Source organism: Neodiprion pinetum, chromosome 2, assembly GCF_021155775.2.
Source record: "Neodiprion pinetum isolate iyNeoPine1 chromosome 2, iyNeoPine1.2, whole genome shotgun sequence".
NCBI lineage: Eukaryota > Metazoa > Arthropoda > Insecta > Hymenoptera > Diprionidae > Neodiprion > Neodiprion pinetum.
The window spans coordinates 2445205-2470865 of record NC_060233.1 but is presented as its reverse complement, the minus strand read 5'-3'; the positions used below and the strand labels follow the sequence as shown (position 1 = coordinate 2470865).

The 25661-nt window shown below is 42.5% G+C and overlaps 5 protein-coding genes across 9 annotated transcripts; 2 read left to right on the top strand and 3 right to left on the bottom strand.

The window, feature by feature from the left end:
* Window positions 1-6908: 6908 nt before the first annotated feature.
* On the bottom strand, window positions 6909-12505 carry LOC124211173 (uncharacterized). The gene is made up of 10 exons (XM_069133798.1): window positions 11639-12505; window positions 11466-11530; window positions 10112-10459; window positions 9661-9983; window positions 9343-9615; window positions 8378-8625; window positions 7953-8301; window positions 7689-7865; window positions 7358-7627; window positions 6909-7272 (listed from the first exon to the last, which is right to left on the bottom strand). Exons 1-10 carry the CDS (start codon window positions 11974-11976, stop codon window positions 6949-6951), a joined length of 2715 nt encoding a protein of 904 aa, XP_068989899.1. The 5' UTR covers window positions 11977-12505; the 3' UTR covers window positions 6909-6948.
* Window positions 12506-14284: 1779 nt separating this feature from the next.
* parvin (beta-parvin) lies at window positions 14285-17339 on the bottom strand. Of its 3 annotated transcripts, none has more exons than XM_046610516.2 (6): window positions 16648-17339; window positions 16029-16160; window positions 15471-15734; window positions 14976-15370; window positions 14654-14897; window positions 14285-14564 (listed from the first exon to the last, which is right to left on the bottom strand). In XM_046610516.2, the coding sequence occupies exons 1-6, from the start codon at window positions 17333-17335 to the stop codon at window positions 14488-14490; spliced, it is 1800 nt and encodes a 599-aa protein (XP_046466472.1). In that variant the 5' UTR covers window positions 17336-17339; the 3' UTR covers window positions 14285-14487. The 3 variants fall into 3 exon arrangements, with proteins under 3 accessions (XP_046466472.1, XP_046466474.1, XP_046466473.1); XM_046610518.2 differs by lacking the exon at window positions 16648-17339 and adding an exon at window positions 16323-16389; XM_046610517.2 differs by lacking the exon at window positions 16648-17339 and adding an exon at window positions 16319-16384.
* Window positions 17340-18161: 822 nt separating this feature from the next.
* Window positions 18162-19786, top strand: mRpS35 (mitochondrial ribosomal protein S35). The gene is made up of 3 exons (XM_046610519.2): window positions 18162-18403; window positions 18722-19344; window positions 19448-19786. The coding sequence occupies exons 1-3, from the start codon at window positions 18292-18294 to the stop codon at window positions 19712-19714; spliced, it is 1002 nt and encodes a 333-aa protein (XP_046466475.1). The 5' UTR covers window positions 18162-18291; the 3' UTR covers window positions 19715-19786.
* A 119-nt stretch (window positions 19787-19905) lies between these two features.
* Window positions 19906-21774, top strand: LOC124211452 (uncharacterized). Of its 2 annotated transcripts, none has more exons than XM_046610515.2 (4): window positions 19906-20308; window positions 20427-20767; window positions 20847-21027; window positions 21238-21774. In XM_046610515.2, exons 2-4 carry the CDS (start codon window positions 20427-20429, stop codon window positions 21262-21264), a joined length of 549 nt encoding a protein of 182 aa, XP_046466471.1. In that variant the 5' UTR covers window positions 19906-20308; the 3' UTR covers window positions 21265-21774. The 2 variants fall into 2 exon arrangements, with proteins under 2 accessions (XP_046466471.1, XP_046466469.1); XM_046610513.2 differs by having other exon boundaries at window positions 19906-20351.
* LOC124211451 (Kinesin-like protein at 67A) lies at window positions 21597-25542 on the bottom strand. Of its 2 annotated transcripts, none has more exons than XM_046610511.2 (3): window positions 25362-25542; window positions 22623-25294; window positions 21597-22359 (listed from the first exon to the last, which is right to left on the bottom strand). In XM_046610511.2, the coding sequence occupies exons 2-3, from the start codon at window positions 25250-25252 to the stop codon at window positions 22320-22322; spliced, it is 2670 nt and encodes an 889-aa protein (XP_046466467.1). In that variant the 5' UTR covers window positions 25253-25294; window positions 25362-25542; the 3' UTR covers window positions 21597-22319. The 2 variants fall into 2 exon arrangements, with proteins under 2 accessions (XP_046466467.1, XP_046466468.1); XM_046610512.2 differs by having other exon boundaries at window positions 22623-25288.
* Between the last annotated feature and the right edge of the window lie 119 nt (window positions 25543-25661).

Genomic DNA, 25661 nt, shown 5'->3' with positions numbered 1-25661 from the left:
TTTCGTTAATAAAACGTTTTGGGACAATTTAATCCATATCCTCTTTTATACCGATCCGACAAGATGTGTAACGGTCCAAAATTTCACATGGTTCAAACGAAGGCTGCCTTTTAAACTTTAGAATTTTTCACCGTTCAGTTATATTTTGCAATCGATATTGCGAGCTTGATAAGATTTTTCTTTTTAGTATCACTGTCAACCTCAGCGTGAAGCGACGTTTGACGTATGTTATTGATCTGACGTTTGTCATTGTACAACTTTGCAATTTTTCTAATAACTAGAACAATGTGTGTGTTCGTCCAGCTGCCAATAATTCGATCAACCTTTCATAGCGACCATTCGATCCTCGAGTTTCGATCCAAACAGCTGGTCGACGAAATGTAATATTTTTGCCATCTCCAGTTCTCTCTTTCTCCAAATTCTTGGTTCTTTCTACCGTCACGTCATATTCATACTCCCTATCGAGAGCAACATAAATCCGGAACCAAAATTTCTGTGCAGTGTGTGAAAAAATTTGAAAGATAAAACGTAAAGAATGGAATAAGCCAAAGGCATGTGTTAAAAAGAAAAGTAATAATTAAAAACTAAAAATGGCTATCAACGGTCTGCAAGCTACTGCGTGCTATGGAGGTCTGGGTACTTACGTCTGTCGCGGGGAAAATCGGGTCAACGATTTGGAGTATCACGCAAATTGTTTACGAGAAAGACTAGACAGATTGGAGGCGATGCTTCCGGTCGCTTTAATCGAGGCCAGCATTGCTGTCCAGAAAGGAGAACGACCCCTCGATCTTTTGCAACTAGCACACGACGACGATGATCCAGTGGGAAAAAAACGCGAGGGGGAAATCGGCGGAACGGAAGGTATAAGATGACACCTTGTTCGTTAATCGGCAATGCATTGCTCGGGAGATCGTTGCCAAAGGATCACCATTGCGGAGAATAGTATATTGTGTAAGAAGGATGCAAACACGGTCCTTTTGGGCCGAGCGTAAGTTTGCAGTATGAGTCGTAAGTGAGCCGAAGACGAATATTGAAAATACGCGAGGCGAAAAGACCGTTGCCTCTTTGTTGCACACGGTTCTTTGTATAACAAGAGTATGTTACGCGTTTCTTCACCAAGCGCAAAATTGAGGTTAGGGTCGCGTAATGTCAGATTTGTTCGCGACAGCGCATGCGCGCAGAACCGAAAAAACCACTTTTCACTTCTGGGACTCAAAAGTGGTCTTTTCTGTACTCCTCACGTGCACATTCGCAGACTCACTCCACCGTCATAGAAACGGGTACTTTGTCCACGGAAAACACGTGTATCGAAATAAACGTCAAACACGCTCGCGTTATATAAATACTTCTTTCCCTATGTCATAATCTGCAGTCGTTGTGACACAGTTGATAGTTCCTCACGCCCTGTGTACAGATTCGTCTGCTCCCATCCCAGAACCGGGTAACATAATCGACGACGAGGACAAGCCTCGGGTCTGCATGCTACAGGTGTTGGCCAGGAAGGAGAAATCTCTTCGCAAAAAGATATACGAAATGGAAGTGAAGGAAGAGCGATACAAGAAGGCGCTGTCCGAGGCTGGACACACTTTGGGCGAGGCCAAGACCGAAGCAGCGATGAATGAACCTGCGGCTTGCAAGCCCGAATGTCCGGGCACAACGAATCAGACTGTGAATGACTGCCGAGTCGCTGGAAGCTCGAGTGACCCGGTGAGGCAGAGGATTCAGGAGCTGGAAGCGAGCAGCAAGAAGATCAGCCTGAACTTGATGAACCTGCATAAAGATCGGGCGGATCTTAGCTGTCAGGCAAAAAACTTGACCGCCGAGCTCCGCTGTACCCAAAAATGTCTGGGCCAAGTCCAGCAGCGGGTACTTGGCAGCTCGTCGTCACGAGTCATCCCCATCATGTGTGATCCTAGTCTTAGCGACGTCTACGAAAAGCCGGTGCCGTGTTGTGCTAATTGTAAGAGTGGAAATGGAACGAGAAAATTGCCACAGGATCCGGAGGCCCTGAGGACTCTAGCTGGGCAGTTCAAGGAGGCTTATAAAAATGCTGAGGTGTTTGTTTCGGGGTGCTTGCGCTCTTGCGCTGCTTAATCAGTACTTGTGGATACGGTGACGCTAGGGAACTTTTTCTTCGTTACAGAACGCAGGATTTTCCCCCTGCGTTAGAGAGCCGATACGAAAAACTGCGGAGCGCTTGAGAGCGCTAAGCAATCTCGACCCTGATGCCTGTCCCTGCGGTCAACCCGTCAAGGTACTTTTTTAAGGACTTGAATATACCCCGTGGTTTTGTCTTGATGATTTTTTCTTCACCCTGCAGTGCGATAGTTGCGTTATTTGCTCGTGCGCTGAATGGGAACGCGATCTGGAGGGTGGCGGCGGTGATGAACCACCGGAAGAAAGCTCGTCCGATGACGAAGAATCTCTGCGGAAAGGAACTGCAGCGAAGAAGAAGCCGAGAAAAGCGCAGGTGACGAGCTGCAACTGTGGCTGCAACGAAACTTCGTCGGAATCTGAATGTCCCTGTGGTTGTGCAGGACGTCTGGCTGGAGCGGTCGAAGTTTGCCCGTAAGAAGTTTTTGAAACCTATAATTAACATACATCTCGGACAGCGAAGCACATTTATAACGGACAAGAGGAGAAATGAATAAAAATTTTGAACGATAGTTATGACGCTGCGTGATTGTTATTTTAATCTTCGTCCAACGTTTGAAGAAAATCCGAGGGTTTCTTCCAGATGTAGTTGCGAACAGGTGGTAGAATCCAGCGCTATATCGACTTCTGATCCTTCGACAATAACCGAGACCACAATACCTTCTTCTGAAATTGATGATTCCGGATACAGCCAGGTGGGAAAAGGAGATGCCAATTGCCAAGCGTACAACACCTTGGATAGCTCTTTTTCGTTGTGTACAATTTGCAAAACCGAATCTCCCCAAACGTCAGGTGCGTCATTCATACGAAACGATGACGTACTGTTCAAATATGACCTGCGCCATTTTCTCAGACTTCTTTCGCACATCTAGGCCGAAACAAACAACGTATTCCTGACGATCAATGCGAAATTTGCCGACGCGAAGTGGAAAACGATTCGTCGATGAGTGCCGGATTCTGTAAAGTTTGTCCCTGTGCTTGCACGATGTGTGATGTGAACGAAAATCGGAAAGGATCGCCCCCGTGTCAACTGTGTCGCCCGGTAGTCACGGAAGTCATTGATCCGCAGAACTACCCTAACGACTCGGTTGAATGTACTTGTTCACATCCTGCGGATGTGCCGCCTGAAATCCAAAAGGTAAAATAACGGTAAAAATTTCGACGTCTGAAAGCCAGAACCGATGGGGTAGGTCGTAATCTCTCAATTAAAGAGGTCACCGAACCGACAGATTGCATACCTACCCCTGACTTTGATTGCGTGCCTCGTGCTCGCTTTTTCCTTGTTCAATTCTAGTAGTTTCCCCGCGGGTGGGATCATGTCACGTGGATGGAATTCCAGAGTCCCACTCGTCTTGATTGACGATAACTGTTACTGTGACGATAAGTTATTGCGCTTCGGTCAGGCTCACGCGAGTCGGGCGAATGTCTCGTGAAATAAAACTGGGAACAAATTTGGATCCCATAGAAGTAGAGGGTTTATCGGTGTTTCTCCGTCCTAGGTCTGTAAGGTTGAGCAGCTTCGGCAAGGCCTGGAGAATTTAAAGAATCGCAATCACGCATTGCGCAATATTTTGAAGAGCTGCGGGTGCCTGAACCAGGCCGATGATCCCAGTCTCTCTGCCTCTCCTAAGGAGAAGATACTCTGCAATTGCCCGACAAGTGGGAATTCCGTGAAGCAAACCAGCAGCGGACTGATGTGCACAGTGCGTCTTTTGCAGAGCAAGTGTCGCACTAAGGATGGAATGATAATAGCGTTGGCAGATGAGTTAAGGAAGGGTGCTACCCCCGAACAGATGTCAAGGATCCTCGAGTGTCTCGCTGATCCAAGCTTTTGTCGCGGTGCGAACGACTTCGACCGATCCGAGCTGTGGAATTACCTGAAGACCTCATCGGGTAGAAAGCCGCGAGTGAGTGGAAGGCAGACATGCCAGAGAGATCTTTTGATCGGGTTGACAGTGCTATTTTTGATCACCTTGTCCCCGGTGATTCGTTCGTATTCCCTAATACCACCGTTTTCGCAAATTCTCACTTGTTTTAAATACTGGGTCGAGGAGATCCCGGGCAATGTTGGCTACCTGGCCAACGTTATGGCCAATTTCGCCCGCATCGTGTTAGAGAAACAGTGTTTTGTATCACTCCTGCAATTCTTTGGTCCGTTTTCGATCTACCTGGACTCAGTGAGAAGCTTCTTTTGCTCAATGCCTAGGATGCAGTCGGTAATGATGCTCGTTAAGGTGGCTTTTAATCACCTGGACTCCTCTTGTCGATGCATCTTTGCGTTGGCACAATCGCTTCGAAATTTTCAGGGCAAAATCTGTCACCATCTATGTGGGGTGATGGAATACTTGAACGTCGTTAAGAGGCTTATACTGTTTCAAAAAACCCACTTACCTTCCCTAAAATCTGCGGCCGAAAGCTGCGGGTCATTGGTGACCTCGCATTTTTGCAGAATTTCTCCTATGGCAGATTTGCTACCCACGAATTTGGTCTCGTCTTTTATTTCCTTTCTAAAAATTCTACTTTCTCACATGTTGTGTCTGTGGACGGTGATCATCGCGTCTCCAAGCCGCCTGGGAGGCACTAACTCTTTGGTGCTTTATGTTTTCTCATGCGTCATGAGAGCACCAACCTACATTCAGATCGTTTTGGAACGCAGTTTTGATGCTCTAAAAAAATTGTCCTCACAACTCGGTATCAAAGACCGCGTTATACCCTTCATTTCAAAAATACTCTCTAGCGTGTCGTACTTGATGGAAAGTTGCTGTTGTTCCGGTGCGAATCCATCCTACGGAACTAGGACGTCATGTAATTCTGAAATCCCATTAGAGGAGCCGAATCTCAGTGATTTCATAGGTAAAACCACTTACTCCAGTGTGTCGGAAAATATCGATCCCTCGATGCTAAGTCCTGCAGTATTTACAAATTTAACCGACTTTACAACTGGTGACGGTTATGTTTCTAATCTTCTTTCACCAACGTGTTCCGGTAAAGTTCCACGTCTCAAAACTTTCAAGGACATTCGAAACGACAAACCGTTGAGTGCATCTGAATTTTGTTCCGAAGACTGTAACCGATAAAAATTTACCAAATATCACTACGGACCGCAAGTGAATATTATCGTGCTCTTGTCCTTGTCCGATTTATGTCCGTGTATGTGGAGCAGGAGCTGGGAAACTCTGAAGGTGAGGAAGATGCGAAGCAGTTAGAGACAGAATGCAACTGTCCGATCAATCCGACAACACCTCAACCCCCGAGGAGTCTTACTATCTGTGCTCGGGTGTCGGGTTATGGCTTGATCATCTCCTGGCTTCCTCCACTTTCCGGACCCGTCGCTGGTTACGAGGTTGGTATGCTCAACGTAACGAAATTCGTCTCTCTGTCAAGAAAGTTGAGTTTGAAGTGACGGATGTGCTTTTAACGACCACCGATAGGTTCTGGCCGAAGGTGAAATTGTATCTCGCATCCGGACGCCAATGCGCACGAAGACGTTTGTGGATGGACTTGATCTCCGGCAAATGGTGCTACTGGAAGTGCGAACAATCAGCAGAAACGGGCTTCGTTCAGGAACCGTTGAGAAATTATTTAACCCAGCCCGTTCTACGGTGTGATTTGAGATTTTCGTGAAATGCCTCTATCTAAGTGGTATTAGGTACGTGATTACTCAATACCCAACTTCTTATCCCTGGTAAAAATATGTAACGTGACTCATTGACTGATCGATTGAAAAAATTAAATTATTGAACGGTCAATTGAAAATATAAGCTTTATATACATAATATAGGTATAAGTTTATCTTATACATCAAATTTTCTATAGTATGTTGAATAGAAACTGGAGACGCTGCGCTTATACAGCATAATGTATGCCTTGAAGAAGGGTTCTGTAAATTGCGTTTCGTTCACAGTTGTGCCCACACGTAATCAGGTGGTACTGTTTTGTAAATTTGTTGTCATGCTCCGTAGCCGTTTCCAGTCTCGATGTCACGGAGGTTTCTTGATTGCCGCAGTATTTCGACCTGATTCGTTTCATGCTTGCGCGCGTTGGGATGCTCACGCGTTTCACGCTCTCTTCTTGATGTTGCGGGGACTCCATTTGTCGGCGGAATGGTACTTCCGCGCTCATATTTCCGACGTCGGTGACATATCCCTGACATTTTCTCGAACATGCTGGTTCGTACTGTTGACTTGACTCCGAACCAGAAGTATTATTTGACGCTGGGCGATCCTGTAAGAGGAAAAAGGTTTGGAACGAGTGGGATCAAGGAAAGGGAATCGATTTTGTTACACGCAGAGATGATTATCGGTTTCGTTCTGTGACGATCATTACACAAGGCACACAATTAGCATTGAGGTAACGTGTTTGTAGGTGTTTGCTTTATTGGTATCATCCTCGTATCTGCACTAAATACACGTTTTTATTGCTCCACCAATTTGGCGAAATATACGTTCATCGGGTATTTTACATCGTAGAACCATTATGGTATCAGGAAACGTTGAATATTACTCAACCGATCTCTCAGTTATAAATCGCAGTAATATTGGACAAGATGCAGGTCACTTGCAGATGACGAAAACGTAACCCTACAGCCGAGAACCTCGCTGAATCTATGATAGAGGAAAAGTGAGGTGAGGGATAAAAGGTGATCATAACGGAAATAGCAGTTTTTGCATCTGTAGCTCAGTTCCAACGCTGTTGAAACCATTCAAGAAAACAAAACCCTAAACGTTGGATAAACGTCCAAATATTTTTTGTAATCAATTCACGCAGCCACAATGAAAGTCTCTCGTAGACTGGTCAGGCGCTCAAAACAGTGCCAGTCGCTTGCATGTAGGAGATCTCCTCGACGTGGAGCGAGTAGAAGATCTTCCTTGTTTTAGGGTCAGTTCGCGTCGCTCGGAAGCCCGAAGATTTGCGAATTTTTGGCGAGGAGCGAAGCAAGTATGGTGCCAGCTCGTCCCACCAGCGACGAGCGTCGCGACGCCGGGCGTCACGTACCTGTTCAAAAGTTATCCTCTCATCGTGTGCAACGTGATGATTATGGCGAGGACAGGTGCTGTTGTGCCTAAAGTTTCTGACCATCGATGAAAACGTTGGAGCTGCTATCCGATCCATTTGAATCTAGAATTTTTACGACGATTTATCATATATCATATTCCCGAGACCATAAAGAATTATCCATCAAATTTCTGTCAACTGTACTCACTTTGTTACGCTTGCAGCCCTTGCGACTCTGCTGTGAACTTTGCCGCACCGGTAATGGTTGCTGCTCTTCTTTTGGTTGCGCAGGCTGCTTGTTCGGATCCCCGAACAGACCTTTGGCTTCGGCAACTTTGATCATGAAGAGAGAATTGAACTGCATCATCTCCTTGCGTCGTATCAGTGCAAGATAACAGCCTCCGTCCACTAATTTATCTGATGACTTGCCGCACAACTCATCCACTTGACCAAATTCGAACAAATCGCTGTCTGGCACCTTGAGAGAACACGGTCCAATTCTGGAAATACTTATACTTCAAAAAAACAGAAACTCTCACCTTGTCCTCTATCGAGGGTGATATAGAGACTTCGTCCTCATCGTCATAAACTGAAGTCGATCTTCGGTCTTCCGGTTGTGTTTTGGGAAGTTCAAGAGCCAGCTGACTACGCTTACTGGATTTGATAGACCTAGCGCTTCTACTACCAGCCTCTTTACTTGGGAATTTTCTTTTGGGCTAAAGTTATTGTGTACCACAGATTAATCATTGAAGATTCTGACGATAGTAATAACATCACCGTGCGAAAACTGTGAAAACTCTCACCGAGTGCTCACGAATGTATTTCTCAACAGCCATTCTATTCGCGTACTGTGTCACCTGCTCTACCATTTCCGTCGTTTCAGCAGGGAGAATGCTGTGCGCCTGATAAATCAGAAGCTGAACATTGGGCCTCGTCAAAGCGTGTCTTAGGGTTTCCAACTGCTCGGCAAGCAGAGTGTGCGGTTGTCTAAGTCCGCCGTCGATGTCAGTCAGGGCTTCCAACAACAGCGTTTCACCGCCTCGAGCAACAGCCAGATCAACGGCATCCCGTATACCGGTATAGCTGCATGGTGGAGTTGCCAATACTATGGTAGCTCTTTCCAGTTCTGCGGAAGCCGGAGGCGAGGTGTACCTAACAAAATATCCACAATCATATCCGGTTGGCCAGAGCGTAAGAAGTGCGAAGAAAGTAATCCAGTGCGATTTACGACTCAGCGAATACACGGCACTGCTGAAGCGTCACTCCAAGATTTCGGAGATATGTCTCGTACTCTCGCCGCAGTTGGCCTGTGCCGAATGCGAGGAGTCGACCAGCGTCGTCTATGTCCGCGAGGAGGCCCGCCAGGTAGCTAGTGTGTCTTGGCGCTAGGGCATGAGTCAGGACTACTGGACCACAGAGGTGGCCCATTCTCACTGCCTGTGCTAACGCTGCTGCGCCTAAACACAACGACCTTTCCTGTGGCGAGAGATGGGACGATCCAAGGTAAGAATTGTCGTATTATTAATTATTATTGCGTCAAATTACTATGGCGCGGGGTTGATCGTGATCTGAAGCAGGATTGCAGCAGTCACAGATCGTTACTGCCACAAACGCGTAGGACAACAAATTAAGTGTCGCGTGATTCAGGCACCGTTGATGGGTACTTTGGTTTCCGATAATCGTGTGCACCAACTGCTGACATGAACGTAGGCGGGATAATTGCGAGGCGATAGTTACACCGAAAACAGGACTCACGTGGTGGTGAGGATATCGATTTACAATGCGCGTTGGGTTGTTGGAGCAAACGTTGAAGAGTCTATTACGTGACAAACCAAAATATCGCGTATAACATGCAGCTCTGATAATCGATGATCATGCAGTGATTGTGCAATTTAGGTTAGACCTTTAAAAGGTCATTTTTGAATTACGACCGGCTAGCCTCCCAAATCGGCGACAGATGATACAAAAGTAATTTCATAATTTTTCTAGATTTTCATCTCAACTTTAACCTGCTCCCCCAAGAAGGTGGATTTCCCCATACAACCCTTTCAGGGGCACGTCAAATCTACCGGGGGAAATATGCGGGTGAAATTTAAAAACGACCTTTTTAAGGATCACCCTATTCTGCATGGTCCCAGTATCGACAAGCTCTTCGAAAACAACGGAATTAAAGAAGATATTGCGACTACTCACCATGAAAACAAATTGATAACTTCGAACGAGGCCGGACCTCGCAATGGTCTCTCGAGCAGCGTCGTGGAAGTTGACGACTTTCGGACACGTCGAATCGAACCGGAATGTTCCTTCGTCGATTTCCTCCGCGGAGCAGTCCGTGCACAGGGTCAATCCCAGACCGGTCATTTCCCGGATGAATTCTTCCTTACTAGATATTTTGAGGGTGTTTACCCAGCCGGACGCTACGGCTCCGTTTTCACCCCAAACCACGCCTTCGGCGGTTCGAAGGTGCTGCGGAAGTAGTTCGCCTGTTCGAATATCACGCCATCAATATGCCTGCGATATTTCTGATATAGTGGCGAAAGATTCGAGGGTATAAACATTACTCAAATTGAGGGCTGAGCCACCTATGCGGAGCCGCGATACACTCGCGGCTAAGCGCGTCTTCGCCTTGAGCAAAGCATCCTCGATCTCTTTGAGACCCGCTTCTTGGAAGGCCTTTTCGCGCTCAGCCACCTCGTTCACCTCACCCCGGCGACCAAACTTACGACCCTGCATGTCGTAGAGAAGGAGCCAAACGATTCTCTCCTCATGTTTGTAATCCGGGTGATGATACCAGAAGCCAATATCCTCCAAGGCATGATTGAGAATATTTTTGTCTGCCAAAGCATTATAGGGTACAGCTTTTGTTATGACCAAGACCCATGAAATTGGTCTGATCTCATCGAATTAAGAACTGCCTCCAGTGACTTAATTGATGTGATGGACTGCCTGGATTACAGCTTACATCGTAGCACGTCGTAAACAAGCCCGAAGACCCGTCGCATCTCTGCTTCGTCAGTGTACGTCGGTGGTGAGGATTGTTTCTGAAGGACTTTCGATGCCAGGATTAAATCGCCGACTCGCCATCCCGGCTGGATACAAGCCTCCGTCATTGAGCCACCAGCGCTTACGATTGCCTCCCAAGAACCAGCCGAGGTATCCCTTCGTCCTTTCGGACGCAAAGGATATCCATTGGCACCCGGCGTTGGCTGCCATTCCCATTCCTTGCTGTCCTTTGGCTCTTTCTCCGCGTCAGCTTCCATCCTGGGAGATTGACAGTGACGGTGGGTACCGGAGTTAAAGAGTATAATTACTGCCGAAAATTAGTTATACATATACGGTAAACACGTCATCGCGAATTCCTCAATTTGTCTGCTTCTCGCGTGATGAAAGCATGAGCGATACACCGACAGCAGATTGATGCAATTTAAAGATGAAAAAATAAAGAGAAGAGTCAGTCAGTTGACCGCGCTTAAGCGGACGTAACGTCGTCGTGCAGCTACTGGGTCAGAGATGAGTGTGTTTCGTCGATCAATCATCGGGTCACTTGTTAACCTTATCCCCGTTAGGCATTCGGAGTAAGATCGTGTCCGCCTGCAGGATTGGGAATCGGATGTTTTTTTTCTTTTTTTTTTTTATTTTTCGATACGAGGACGAAACTTTCGAGGTGTGGTGCAGAGCTGGGATTTAGAACCCTAATCCTTGTCGGACAGTTTCTTTTTTAAAACCATGTGTGTGCAAAATCGTGAAACGCATGAAATCGGGATTTATGGGCTAACTAATGAATCGATTCAACTAACAATAGAATCGCGCTATGGTACAACTTCATACGTTAATATACAGATCTGCAACCAAAAAATTGAACAGGTGTTTTACATTGTTTCTCATAGATTTTCACTCACTGAAACCGGGAAAAATACTCAAAAAGTTCCATCACGTCAGGTTTTTTCTTCAACTCGTGTTTGCAGTTTCATTTAGAGTGAAACTCGCGTTTAACTCGAAATCTGTCATCCTATTCTTGATTCTAAAAATCCTATGAAAAAATGATTTCTTACTTCCATTTAATAAGTATTGGAGTAAAACTCAAAAACAAATACAAACAGGGAAAGCGAAAATGGAAAGCGGAAGTATATTCGGAGGTTTATCAAAGAGAAGAAGAAAAGGTTTCATAGGCGAAAATACTGAACACGGAATGTTAAGTTCATTACGTAAAGAAATTCTTTGTTCAATTTTATAAGAAATAACATTTAGTTCATTGTTATAAAATGGTGGTTTTTTCATTCTTATTATACTTTTTTTCATGCAAACGCCTTGTATACGGTAAGAATTCTGTACATGTAATGGATCGGGCTTTTCGACGAGCGCACGTAATTGAACTTGAATTCTGATTTATTGGAAAAACCAGAGGTCTTGAGAAATTCTGATAATTGTCTAGCCGCCGGACACCCGAGATTTCTCGTCTCGGGTGTCTTCGCGTCTTTAAGTTTCTTACTCCACAGCTTCACCTTCGGCGTCGATTTCACGCTGCAGATCCACCAGACGATAATAAACTTGACGACGCCACTCCTCATTGCTCGGTAGAACAAGTTCCTCCAATTCCCGCACATGTTTTTCCTCGTTAGGATCTGTGTTCTGGACCCACCTGGCCAGCATAACCCGGAAGATCTTCGCGTAGATCGTGAAGAGGCTGACTTTCCTCGAAGCTTCCTTCCTCTCGCCAAGTTCCCGCATGAACGGTGATTTCCGTTCCTCCGAATCAACCGACGCGATATCCTCTAGTTGAGAATCCCGGCTGGAGGATTTTTCGAGAAAACTCACGGTTCCCGTCATTTTCACAAATCAAACCGGAAACGATGAATTATCAGTCATAAATGTTCAAGTTTCACATGGAGAATAGGCGAGATATTACATGACGTCTCACAGTGAGGTTAGTACACTTGTTACGGAGGTCAGATGCCTTGAAGTACTTTTTGTAGTAAATGCTGATCTAGACAGCGAAAAAAAAGAGTTCGACAGTCATCCAGCACCCACTTGGCAGAATAGTTTCCTGTGGCAAGGCTTAGGGTCGAGGCAAAGGCACGACCAAGACTAGATAGAATAGGCGTGAGAGGTTTCGGCGACATCGCGTGTCCCGATGATATCGCTTGTGCAGTTGTCCTGCACGTAAAGCATAAATAACCATACCTACACATTTCTGGCTCGGGAACGCAGTGCTACACAATCCTTTCTCTACTTTTCTATTTTCGCTCACCTTATAAACAACTAGAAACTGTTTTCTATAGATAATCGATTTGCAATCGAACCCTCGCGTGGTCTGAGGAGAGGCCAAGTGGATCCCAGGTTCTTATTCTTTCCTTAACTTCTGATCGACCACGAAAAACATCGCGAGAGAAGTATAACTGCAGAGAGAAGCGTGTCTTGATCCCCTATAACTTGGTCTATCTGTGTCTTTGGTACCGTTCTCTCTGCAGATGTATCAGATTTCCCCTATATTCGGAAGAATATTTCACCAACTTTTATTCCAATGTATATTTCAAGTGTCTCTCTGTGTATTGGTGTATCGGTGGAGAATTATGTGCTCAGCAAGACCAAGAAAGAGACTTCCATAAATCTTTAAGCCTGTAAACGTTTTAGTCCTGCTGTGAAAAGGTGCCGAGCAGTACCAAGCGGATTCTTAATTTCATGCTTTTATCACCGTACTGCGATCAGGGTCATCACAGCTTTCAATCGCATAAAAATACTACGTTATTACCAGATTTCCAAGGTTTCCAAATAAAACAAATTTGAAATATGTAATTCTGCTATTTAGTATTCAGATACGAAAGGTACGATGTTCGAGACATCCGCTTGGGTTGCAGCGATTAATTATGTGTTAGAAAATGTCGCAAAATTTTTCATTTCCCTTTCAAGAGTGCATTAAGTAGCCTCCATAAGGGTCTGAGGTAGCCGTGGGTATGTCCATTAGACTGTTTAGCTTCAATTCGAAACTCTATGCGTCAATGAGAAAAGTTTTGATTAACGAAGAACATCGTCGTTATTAAAATCACGTTCAGTGGAAAACGTAATTTACAATTTTAGGTATAATATCATACCCAGAGGTCATTAGCCACCCTACATTAAAGACCGCACGAAATTCGAGGCGAAATGTCGAACGAAAATCACAGTTTTGAAGGTGATATGTATCCTTTTCGTGATCTACGCACAAACAAATCTACAATATTAGTTTGGTATCCCGTATCTCTGAATAAACGACGGTTTTGCGAACCGATTTTTTCCCTGGAAGAAGCGAACGTCGTGATAACCAAAACAGTATTTTCTGATTTGAACGCGATCGTAGACGAAACGCTTTCTCAAAAATCGAACGAGCATCCTGAAGTTCCTACTGACCATAAACATGTTCTAGCTCGTAGAACGGATCGTTTTCACGCGATACAAATGGAGAGGGAATTTTCGTATAAAAAGCGGAGAATAAGCGGTCGGAAAAGGCGCACATGGATAGAAAGCGGCTGCTTGTAACAGGATGAAAGATATAAATTGCTTTAAATTGAACCTGTATGAACTTTGCTGTATGATTTCAATCGAAACTTGACCTATTCTCATACGTGCAAGGTTAATCCTGGCGCTTCCCCGTGCGCGAAGTATAGACTCCTGCACTACAACTCTCGCCGATTAACCTAAATCAAAGATAAAAAAACGTCAACTAGTAATGACATTTATCTATTTTGGTCGTAGGCGTTGTATGTTATCCTATACCAAGTGTTTCTTTACTGAAAAAGACTCACAGTTTTTGGTTAAACAAATTTATTCGGTATATTGTAGTGTAAATAAATGTAAGCGTTGTTACGATATACAGGTATAAGTATTTCTAAAACCGATTTTACACATTTGAAAATCTTACGGGGTTAAAGAAGACACTGTGATTGTTATTTAGTATCAGTATTACGTGATACTAAAAAAGGCACCAGAAAAGTCACGATTCAACATTTAAAAACTTGCGTGCATGCGCGTATTGTGCACATTAGAAAATGTTAGGAATTTCTTATATTCTTATGCAGGAAATTATCTTTGTTTTCGTGTGAAATTACCTACCGCGGGAATTTGTTACATAGGTATATCCAACTAAGCGAAAAATATCATCTTCTTTGGTTAGTCAAATTATATAACATTATTAATTTACATTCGAGTTTGTAGAAGCAAAATGCTACCTGCTCCGGTATCAAATCTAAATATTCGTATTATCTACTCTTCTGTAGACTAGACGAAGACTGGCTGAATTAGCTGCTGCAAAAATAGATCAGGATAGGGAGAGTAGTGTAGCATTTGCTAAATAAATAATAAACGTTAATTCATTCCCTTATACTTTGTAAAGAGATTGTACAGAACACGAAGGGTAGACTTCAGATCCAAGTTGACGATATCTACAACAGAATTACAGAGTTGATAAAAAGCGGTTGCTTCAAAAAATACAGAGCCGAATTATTTATTTACTCCATCAATAGGAACTCACCCTCGGGTCTAGCTTTGGGCTTAGGGAGTCCGATTTCTTGCATCAGGTCAAAAGCAAAAGATACATTGTGCACTTTCTGATCATGCGTCTTTGGAGTCAGGTGAAAACTGCCCAGTGGCACAAAGAATCCCTCCAAGAGACCCAGAAGTAACGTGAGGAATACTCCGTCGTGAAATTGGGTGTCCAATTCCGTTACTTCCAAGTGCACTTTGCTCAAATGCTTGTTGACAAACGTGACCAGCGACTGTGGAAAAAAACAGAATTGTTATGACTTTATCATTGCCCCAAGTATAAAGTAACGAAGCTACGATATAACGCCCACCTTTTTAACGACTGCAAGTTTTTCAGGGGCGTGATCAAATAAGGTATCAAACGCGTCGCGTTCGCACCGCATTCCCAAATCCTCGTACGTGGAAGTGATTTCTTCCCGCACTGTCCTGTGGATCAGCTGACCGTCTTTCTTTCGTACCACAACAACTTGAATTGCTACTCTTTCAGGCAGCCTTACTGGTGCACGGAATTGCCTTGCCAATCCGACGAGAAGATGTAAAATCGATACAATATTTTTGGAATGTACAGAATCAACGCTCCATTTGTAAGGCGGATAACGATTCAGTACTCGATTTGCGGCTGACAATACTACAGCCAGCTTTTGCTTCTGACCCTCCTCAGATTGTGTTACTTCCGGTACGTCCAGTTTTTCACCGGTTAATCTCTCTGCAAAAATAATAGTTTTCGGTCATTCTTCTAACTGTATTGCGTTTTTTTTTCTCACATGCATATCGAGGAAACAGAACACATTACTAAATTTCATTACCTAACAGTTTTTGCAGAACCTGGCCATCGTACAAATCCTCTGCTATATCCTTGACGATGATTCTCTGGTCAGCAAGTTCGTCATTGATCCATTCAATGAGTACGTAAATTAGCTCCTGCAATTTAGAATCTTCCAGGGACCTAGGATCTGTCATTGATCTTTCCTCATTTTCATCAAGAGTGTATTCTTCCGGTGGCATATCTGGGTTGGCAGCTAGCCCAGGTGAATCTATCGCATGTTTACCCTCCTCTTGCACCTCTTGAACTGATGTAAAACGTGTATTGCATTATTATTGTTGTCTGATAATGTAAATCCGAGAGAAACAGGCCGAAACCACTATATTGCTATCTAATCGTGTCAGATCCACAGATAATGCCAGTGTTGTGTCACGATAAAATGGAATTGAAAGAACAAATCAATCTGATCTGACTAAAAGCAAAAGCGAACGCGATTCGTCATCATCATCATCATCGTCTCGACCTTATTAGGTAAAGACGTCACGACGAGGAGAGAGACGAGCAAGTAAAAATAGGTTAAGTCAGTCGAATTCTTCTTTACCTTCCTTGATCCGCTTCTTCCGACCAAGGGTCCCGATTTTTTCCCAAAAACTTTCTTCCTTCTCATCTTTCTTCGCTGACACTGGCACTGGTCGAGGAGATTTTGGTCGTGGTGACGCCATTACAGGAAATGCTGCATGGGCAGGGCGAGCGACGAGGCAAGACGATGGTGCAACAGAAAAAACACCAAGGTAAACGGTATGCAGTCTTTCACCGTGCCTACACGCGAGATACGTGTGAGCGCATATGTATACTCAGTTCCAACAGTTTGTGGGCCGCGTTAAAAATTACCTACGCGGATGGAAAAAAAATCCTACGGCGTTCTACACATGTGATTGGAATCCCCCCGCCTATTTATGGCTCTGACAGCCAGACATTCTAGGTAAATATACATGTGACAATTAGCCGTGCGTATAGTTGTCTATCCTTAGGCGTTAGCCGAAAAATGAAAAAACGCCTAAATGTCGGCAACCAGACACAACCAATGAGAAATTTCAAATTTATTAAATTTCATTACCATTCCATCGCATTATTCATTCCAATTTCCACCAGCGATGGCAAACTGTATAATATCTCTCAGTTTTATCATGAAAAATAACAAAAATTGCGTTTTTCGTTACCTTTTATTGTACTAACAGGCGCAGCTGCGTCAGTCTTATTTCCTGAAGAACATGATTCTTCGTCTTCTTTTTTCGCGACGCTTGCTTGAGTTTCGATTCGGGCTGACTCTGAAACATCCTGATTTATCGTTGTAGTTGAATCTACCGTTGCTACCGGATTCACAGACGGCTGCTTTGATTTCGTTCGTGATTCTTCAACCTGGTCGGATTCTTCACAACGACCTTTCAATTCAGCTATCAGCGATGCGCTAATAGCTCCTCCTGCAGTTGATGCTGGTTTTTGTAGAGATTCCTTTCTGGGATTTGGAGGTGGTGCAAGTTTCTTCTCTTTCGATTTCACCTTGGGTACTTCATTCTTTTTTGTTGGTACTGTCGGTTTTTGCTTGCTTTTATTTGGTGTTGCAACAGTCTCGGGTACAGCTATTTTCGGATCCGCTTTATTTGCAGGCATTACCTTAATTAGCCCAATATTTTCATATTGGTTGCGCAGGTTGTTTATCGAGGATGGCTTTGAAGCTGTATTTTTTCCAGGAGTCAACTCCTGAGGCTTATCTTTATTTGCGGACGTGGATTGCTTGTCTTCATCCCCAGAATCTGAATCCGATGGAATGCAAGCTTCCAACGGGGTTTCCATCGATGATTGACGACGTAAGTCCCGAACAATGGGACGCTGGATTTCATCCTCCATCGTTCTGAATGACCAATATAGTAGTTAAGAATCAAATCTAATATTCTGCAAGACAAACGAAACAGAATAAGAGTAAAAATAGAAATAAAAATTTGTAGGCTCATTTCCAAACGTTAATTTTAGGGTGAGATGAAGCTCATTTTGAAACGAATATCTTGCGACGCTTAAATGAAAGGGCGATAAATTGCGGTATCAATTCGTGTGATTGATATTATTGACTAATATATATATAATAACGTACCTATAGCTGCAGTATATCCTAATAATAAATTTTAATATTCAAGCAGCACGGCTGAAACGCACAGAGTAAAACACTGACCACACCTCGACTAGTTACAGAGCACCATTCGATAACAAGCATCCTTATTTCATAAGCTTCAACTGACCGCGCGGTTTTAAAAGGAAATTCCACATCCGTGCTGGTCGTTGTAGCTGATACTGATCAGCTGTAAGTATGTAACACTACGGTTTCTGTTTTATACTACGTGCATTTTTTATCGACAGATATAATTTTTTTAAAATTATATGCTGACGCACCTTAGATTAATTCTGAAATTTTAATGGCCGTCATATCAATCTTTTAGTCAACGTTAATCTTTAATTTCATGAAAATATCATACACACATTACGTTTTAACGTAGCCGAAGAAGCAGCGGGAGTCAAATGCAGTTGGTATCGAAATAATAGATTCATCTATTTAGATACAGAGCATTTGACGTCTTGAGCGAAGGGACGGCTTCTAATAAAATTAGATGAATACCAATTTCGTGTGTAGAATAGAATCTTAAAATTATCAAATTCAAAAATTGTAAAGTCGAACCAAATATCGATTCGTATGAAATCGATACTGCGACTAATCGATATTCGATACTATCACCACATTCGAGTCAAGACTTGAATTGACTTGTTGGTGTTTTGAGGTTAAGGTAAATGGAGAATTAAAGATAATCAATAAAATGTCGATCATCACACGCTTAGGAGTGAAAAATACACGGGAAATAGCAAGAATATCGAGTTTAACTTCGTCGTTCGCAACACAATCTGAACCTCCGAGTCCCGTTGCACCAGGTAAGCCCTTTAAACTTGACTTAACCTCACTTTCAGCCGCAAATTTTGTTTAACTGTTTTAAATAGATGAAATAAATACCACACTCATATTCCAACCCTATTATTACTATTTTTGTCACCTGTCAAATATGATACAGTGATAAATATCAGAAAATCCTTATTCACCGATCCCTACGATACGTACGTACATCCTTAATTATAGCAATGAGCATTTTTCAGTATATTTTGTGATACATTCAATATTTCTTCCTGGCAATGAATGTGATTTATATGAAAGATTCCAACTCTTAACTTCATGCCCTGACTAAAATATTTCAGATGAATTCCGAGTCCTCAAATTAAGACCAGACCCAGTACAGGAAAGACAAAAGCGAGAAATTCGACGAACAGAAGTACCTCCGCCTCGATCGACTCAAATGAAATTTGACCAAGATTGGGGATCAGTCTGGCCTGCCGCTCGCAGTTTCCACCCGGCAACGGTACCTCTGCCTGTGCGTCAAGGATACCCCTTAAAGAACGCAGCTCCGCCCAACAAGTATGGAAATGCAGAGCTTATGAAGATACCTAACTTTCTCCATCTGACTCCACCTGTTGTAACAAAACAGTGTGAAGCTTTGAAAAAATTTTGCACTCCTTGGCCTGCTGGGCTAGAAACCGATGAAAAATGCGAGAAGCACTTTCCAGTTGAAGTCCTGACTTCAGATTACTGCTACTCTTCTCCAACGATTAGAGAACCCTTGGCCAGAGTTGTTACAATCAGGCTAAAACTATCGACTTTAAACTTAGACCAGCATGCTAGAGATAAACTACTTCGACTGGTCGGAGATAGGTACAATCCGGAAGACGACCTACTCACTATCACTTCTGACCGATGCCCAACTAGAAAACAAAATTTTGAATACATCGAGTACCTCTTGACTGCCTTATACCATGAATCTTGGGTGAGTAACTTCTTCAGATCCGTAGAACGACAACTGTGCTATGCTCTAAATTTAACCGCCAATGAAAAAAGCAATTCTTGATGTGTTATCTTTTCTTCAACAGCGCACAGAGCCATGGGAAGCTGAGAAGTCTGAAGCTGACATGGAGTACTACGATTGGGACAAGAGCAAGAGCCGAGACGGATTAATTACCCTATATTGTTGGCCTGAACCTCCTATGGATAACGATTATGAAACTATTCCACATGCTACAGAGTATAAGATCGCAGTTTCTGACCTAATAAATAACGGGGAGGATGAATATTCACTAAACAAATACAAGGAGGCAGTTAAAAACATGCTTTTCTTAGAAGGGCAGGAAAAGAAATAAATCAATGACTTATAGTGTTGTTTTGAAATATGAATAAATCGGTAGCATTAAAAAGAGTAATTCTATTCCCATGATCACTTTAATTTTAATTAGTAAGCCGAGAGTATTGTCAGTGGTAAATTATTTGTAGATCGGAGGAGTCATTAAGTACAAATAGACTCAGAGGAATCCTTCTCACATGTGTTCGGTACATCAGAGCGATTATTTGAACGTCAATTTCAATTGAGACTAACGGTCAGAATGTGACGCAAATTTTTCACTTATGCAAAGTGTCCAACTCGTGCACCCCGATGTTACTCAAGGCTCATTGGCCAACGACAATGAAGTTGTGCTATTAAAATGTCATCCTTAGGTAAACAGAATAGACCTTTTCATAATAGTCGTCACACAGGACGCACCCAAATTCACATAAACGATCGTGTGTCTAAGAGCGTAACAGACAAGTGGAGCGAGCCAAGTATGCCTAATTGCGTTCTCTCGTTATACGTTGGTATATATATACATATATGTATATACACATCTTACATCGCCCCGTTTGGAGTTACTCCTTTCGTTTCCAACATCCCAGTAGTGAAGAAGAAACTATAATGAGAGGTGCGTTGTTCGAATTTGGTGGTGCCTGATGGAATGCAATTCGGTACGGATGGGCAAAGTTAATATCGCCTTGTGTTTAAATAAAATACGAATTTATGTTTTGCATATTCATTCTCAGATGAAAATGTTGTGGATTGGATTACTGACAACTTTTCAACTCTGGGGATCAATCGTCGCGCAACAACAGACGGAGAAAATTCGCACAACAGAACATCCGTACACAACAGACTTGTACTCAGTATTTTTAACAGCGCTGAAGGATTTGAGGGCATGCAAGAGTTTGACGCTCTGCGAACTCGTGGAAAGGTTCAGAATCCCTTTGCAAGATTTCTCCAAGTTTTCAAGCAGTACCTCAGAAAGGCGAAAAGGAACTTACTACGACGAAGTAAAGCCAAGAAGCTACTACAACACTTACGGAGCTCCAGCTGCACCAGCTCACACATATGTACCAGCGTTTCTGTGAGTTCAATATCCTGTTTCTCAAAGTAGATAGAATCGTGGACAACGTTGATAGATCATTTACTTGTGATTATTGCAGAGGATTCGACCCCATAAGCATCCTGGCTTCACTGGCGTTTTTGGCATTCTTGATACAATCCTTTGTTTCATTATTCGATCGATCAAGATCCATCATTCCTACGATTGTTAGCAGTCGGCAGTCACTGGAGGCTAGCATCCAGGACATTGCAGAGCGAGTATTTCGCGCTATGGACCGTTATGTGAGCTTTCATGACTTTTCAAATGTTTTCAGTATATTTTTTCTAGGTATAATAAAGCAGTTCAGCCAAACTCATTTTACTGCGTCAAGAATATTCAATTATGTCTTACACGCGAAAATTGAGTTTGACAAATTGTTAAGAGATTGTCTTTATCGTTTACTTTATTAATTAATTTAATTCGATTATGAGACTTATTCTTATTTTTTGCAGGAGTTGTTCAATGAAAAAAACGTTTGAAGAAAAGCCGAGTGAAAATACGGTGTGAAAATTGATTAATCAAATTCTTGATTATCGGTAATGCATAATACGATAAATAATTCCGATTTGTATATTTAATATCAACACAATCAGTTTAGGTTGAAAAATTTGAAGCACATCACCTATGTAAAGCAATTTTTAATAAGACCGCTGATGAAATAATATTTAATCCTGAATGGATGAATAACCATAGCGATTGTAGAATTTGTTGAATCAAGTGTAAAAAGTTACCTCTGAGTAATTCGTAATTTCAGAATTTTTTTTCATAATTGTTGCACGATAAAAGAGGGTCAAGAATTTTCCAGAAATCATTATTATAAATAGGTACTTTACTTTTTAAAAAATCTCGTTTTCTTAGGATGTTACAAAAATAATATGAAGTCAAGTGCGTAAATTAAAGAGATATGAGTTAATTTTTTTTTTTTCACAATACAACATCTACATTAATAAATTCTTTACATTATACATATACATATATAAAGCTACTATCAAATATTTATAATTATTGTGGTCAATAAAGTTTAATGTATTATTAATATAATGTAATACCGGTATTTATTAATTTAGAAATTTTTACATATCTTCATCACCACCCATAAAATTTTGGACCCAAATGACATGGAAAGACATACGTATTATGGGGAAAACATGAAAGCTAATTTTTAGTCACCGCGCTACTTTTTTTTAACGAAATCACCGAGTTGAATTTAATTATTAAGCTATGAAAATATTACATTATATGGTACTTATAACTCTCACGCTCTTGTACGTTCATGTATTTATTCATGTACCTCATGATAATCGTAATATTTGTATATGCAGCTCATTGATTGGAATTAGCAAGAATATTGGTTGCAACTCGATACCTGGTATCATGTAATTGCAGTAGAAAGAATAATGTTATTCTAACCAAGTTTAGAAATAGCAATTACACAGTGTTTGCAAACAACGTCTTTACTGACTCTAAATCATATAATTTTTTTTTCACTTGGGTAAAATGCATAACGAAGAAACGTTTGTACTAGCTCGTAGGATCACCAGGGAACCCGTGAAGATGGCAGGGCTGAGTTAAATCTAAAACAATTACTTTCGTGAATGAAGTTAAAAAAAACTTTAATTAGTGCTATGATAAAATTTGAGTCAAGCTCTGTGCTGTGATTATTATAAGATATGTTTTTCATTCCCACTTTGGAGGCACTGCATCAAAATGATTTTGAAAAAACAAACAGATACCTCGGCTAATAATTTTCCTATCGAGGTTTTCCAGGTACATACATACATACATAAGAACATTTTAAAAATGCTTACCAAAAATACTGATCTAAAATATAACTTACTTCTGCTTTGCACTAGGTCTGTTGTAAGGATGCGAGCTGGACAACAAGCCTCTTTTGTCTTTTACACGCATCGTCTTTGTATGGACCAAATTAGGCTGATCGCTGAACGGTTCGTTTACGACGGTTTGCAAATTCTTCATCCGCTCAGCTTTCATTTTGTTCAAAATAGCAATACTCTTAGCGCTCATAACGCTTTTGGGGACAGTCTTGTTCTCCTTGCCAGTGGCACTGTTATTTTCTCGCAAAGGTTTCTGAGTCTTTTGCGGCGTTAGTTTCTTTGCCAGTTTACTCGCCGTCGGTTTGCTAGTCACGTGATTTTTATCCATTAAAACACGTTTCTTAGCTTTATTTTCGATCAAATTAAACGTATTGTTCAACTTCTCCGTATCAATTCCCTTCTCATCAGTTATTTCATCGTCGCCGCAATCCTCGCTTTCTAATTCTGTCAAACTCGCCTCCTTTGCATCGACCGTCATTGTCGCGTTATTTAACTTTGCCAGATCTTCCTCAGTGGGAAGAGTATCAAACGTTGTATTTATTATGCTATTATTCGCATTTTCGTCATCCTCTAGTAACACCATTGGTGAAGGTGGTGATTCGTGTTGCAGAGGATTGTCAAGCTGCTCAATACTGAGAGAGCCAAAATTGTGAAACTGTTTTTCTTCCATCGTTAATTCCTCATCCGACCACTTGATGCTCTTAACTCCTTCAGATGTTTTAATAAGCTGTTTGAATTCTTCTCTCATTGGCTCAGTTATCGTTCCATACCCGTGCATCAGGTTGAAAAATCTGACCAAAGTTTTACCCACCAGCTGAACGATGTTGCCTGTAGAATGTATTTCGGACTCTTGGAGATTAGAAAGTTTCTTCGAATGTTCTAGTTGTTGTTCGACTATGGACTGATTAATGTCTTTCTTGCAAATTAATATTTTGTCAGCCAATTTATTCGATAGGCCGTTTGATTCTATTTCGAGATTCAAATTATGAAGTTCAGTTTCAATTTCTCTTAGCTCATTCCATGCAGCGTCCATTTGAATTTTTATACTCTCTCTCTGCCTCTTGAAGAAGCACATTGATTTGTTGACACGTGTTTTACCACTGGTGTTAACGTCGTCAAGAACCACAGCATCAACGTCAAAACTTAAGGCACGTAGTCTAGAGTTTGCCTTCTTTTTATATTCTATTCGGCAGCATAATATTTTGTCCGTACTTTCAAGTGAAAGGATCTTAGCATTCAAGACTCTCTTTTTCGCATGCAACTGCGATATCCTCGTATGCCATTCGGATAAATCTTCTTCTTCTCTAACCAAAGGCGCAGCTGAGCTGCTTCCAACCTCCAACAACTTCCGCTTAAGGCTCTCAATTTCCTTCTTTTGTTCCTCCACCATCTTGATATAGCCTGTGATATGTATTTGGCAAGAGACAACATTCTTCTTCATGTTTGTCTTTATCTTCTTTGCTCTATTGGCATATCGCAAAGTATTGTAAGTGTCTTCATAGCTGAAATTTGAGGGACTGACATTGGCTATCATGACAGTGTGGCAATTTCCGCCCAGTGAATCCTTCAGTAATCTCGTGAGCTTCGAGTCCCTGTACGGAATGTGGCTCAGACCGTCAGCCAAATTATTAATGCAGTTGCCAAGTGCCAGCAAAGATTTGTTGATGTTAGCTCCCTCTTTGAATCTGGCTCCCTTGCATCCCGTCGCAGATGCCCGTTCAGAGCCGGCTAAATCGATCATCGATAATTTTACATGCCTCGCTTGACCATCCAGCTTATTTTTCATCTTGACATAAACCTGGAAAACTGCGTGGCTTCGGCTGCTCTCCGCATTAGCGTCAGTCGGATGCTGAGTCCGATTTTTATTCCCCTTTGCCAGAAGGGCCAGTAGTTCATCGGCACTTTTTATAGTTATAATTGTCAGTCCGGCTACCATGATGCCACGACTTCCATCTTCCCTGATGTGCAGAGGTCCAGATTTAACGAGTAAGTCCTGAACATTTTCGTTGTACACTTCAAGATAACTCACCCCCAGGTTGAACTCCTTTCGTTCACTCTGTTCATTGATTTCGGAAAAAAGTTCAGCCATAGTGAGATAAGTTATTCCAGGATCCCCGTCACCCCCCAACATTGTGTGAGTTTTTCCGGCGCCTGTTGCACCGTACACAAAAACGGAGCAGTTGTAGCCATCGAGGAGAGTGGTTATGACATTCTTGGTGCTGCCTTGAAAGACGTCCAGGTTTGTGGCCGTCGAGTCGAACACCCTGTCAAAAATAAATTCCATCTCCTTGTTCTGCTTTTTGAGCAGGTCGCGACCCTTCTGGGCAACGCCTTGATAGTAGAAAGGATTTTCCTCGGCTTTCGGGTCGAATATAAGCATCTTGTCATCTATTGTCTTGACGATGATTCTCTGATTACCTTGCAATTCCCGCTCATTCTCTGGACGTACGCGAACGATCACTCGCACATTTGCTGCCCGGGAACCTCCCACATCGCTTTTTACGAAGTTTCCCGCGACGCCGTTTGTCGTACATTTTTGCGACGAATTGCCCGCTATGGGCCTCTTGCGAGCATGTACCTTCAATTTGTTCGGCGAAAACGCTTTCGCGAGATCTTTGCGATTGAAAACCATCGTTCAGTTATTGTGCCGCCGATGTAAGCGCTACCCCTGAAACTTGTATATATCTAATTAACCACCCGCTTTGATTTGATTTATATCTCATTTCACCAGTGTAAAATACCTTATTTACGCGTCCTGGTTTCGCTCCAGTACTCCTATGCGGTGTTGATGGTATATATTCACTTTTAATAAAATTCACACTCTTTGTTGGGGGTAAGATTAGAGCCAAACAAACAACGGTAAGCATCGCTGGCCGTTAAACAGCTATCAAATTTGAATCTGTGAGGCGGATCACGGGTCTAGTAGCGCGTTATATAGCATACTGGATTATAAATATTGCCGAAATTGTCGCGGCTAGAGTTCTGTAGGTGGCGTCACACGAACATCGGTTAGTTTCGCTAAAAAACCACGCTCAACGCCA

What these genes read in the sequence shown, in the direction of transcription:
- mRpS35 (XM_046610519.2), top strand. Translation starts at nt 18,292, where the DNA reads ATGTCGATCATCACACGCTTAGGAGTGAAAAATACACGGGAAATAGCA. An exon ending in TCCGAGTCCCGTTGCACCAG is followed by an intron (nt 18,404 to 18,721) that starts GTAAGCCCTTTA and finishes AAAATATTTCAG; the next exon opens with ATGAATTCCGAGTCCTCAAA. An exon ending in CCTTATACCATGAATCTTGG is followed by an intron (nt 19,345 to 19,447) that starts GTGAGTAACTTC and finishes TTTCTTCAACAG; the next exon opens with CGCACAGAGCCATGGGAAGC.
- parvin (XM_046610516.2), bottom strand. Translation starts at nt 17,335, where the DNA reads ATGGAGGATGAAATCCAGCGTCCCATTGTTCGGGACTTACGTCGTCAA. An exon ending in GCCTGTTAGTACAATAAAAG is followed by an intron (nt 16,161 to 16,647) that starts GTAACGAAAAAC and finishes CTGCCCATGCAG; the next exon opens with CATTTCCTGTAATGGCGTCA. An exon ending in GGTTCTGCAAAAACTGTTAG is followed by an intron (nt 15,371 to 15,470) that starts GTAATGAAATTT and finishes TTATTTTTGCAG; the next exon opens with AGAGATTAACCGGTGAAAAA.
- LOC124211173 (XM_069133798.1), bottom strand. Translation starts at nt 11,976, where the DNA reads ATGACGGGAACCGTGAGTTTTCTCGAAAAATCCTCCAGCCGGGATTCT. An exon ending in CTATATCAGAAATATCGCAG is followed by an intron (nt 9,616 to 9,660) that starts GCATATTGATGG and finishes CTACTTCCGCAG; the next exon opens with CACCTTCGAACCGCCGAAGG. An exon ending in CACCCTCGATAGAGGACAAG is followed by an intron (nt 7,628 to 7,688) that starts GTGAGAGTTTCT and finishes TGTTCTCTCAAG; the next exon opens with GTGCCAGACAGCGATTTGTT.
- LOC124211452 (XM_046610513.2), top strand. An exon ending in ACATATGTACCAGCGTTTCT is followed by an intron (nt 20,768 to 20,846) that starts GTGAGTTCAATA and finishes TGATTATTGCAG; the next exon opens with AGGATTCGACCCCATAAGCA. An exon ending in TTCGCGCTATGGACCGTTAT is followed by an intron (nt 21,028 to 21,237) that starts GTGAGCTTTCAT and finishes TATTTTTTGCAG; the next exon opens with GAGTTGTTCAATGAAAAAAA.
- LOC124211451 (XM_046610511.2), bottom strand. Translation starts at nt 25,252, where the DNA reads ATGGTTTTCAATCGCAAAGATCTCGCGAAAGCGTTTTCGCCGAACAAA. An exon ending in AGACCTAGTGCAAAGCAGAA is followed by an intron (nt 22,360 to 22,622) that starts GTAAGTTATATT and finishes TAATTGTTTTAG; the next exon opens with ATTTAACTCAGCCCTGCCAT.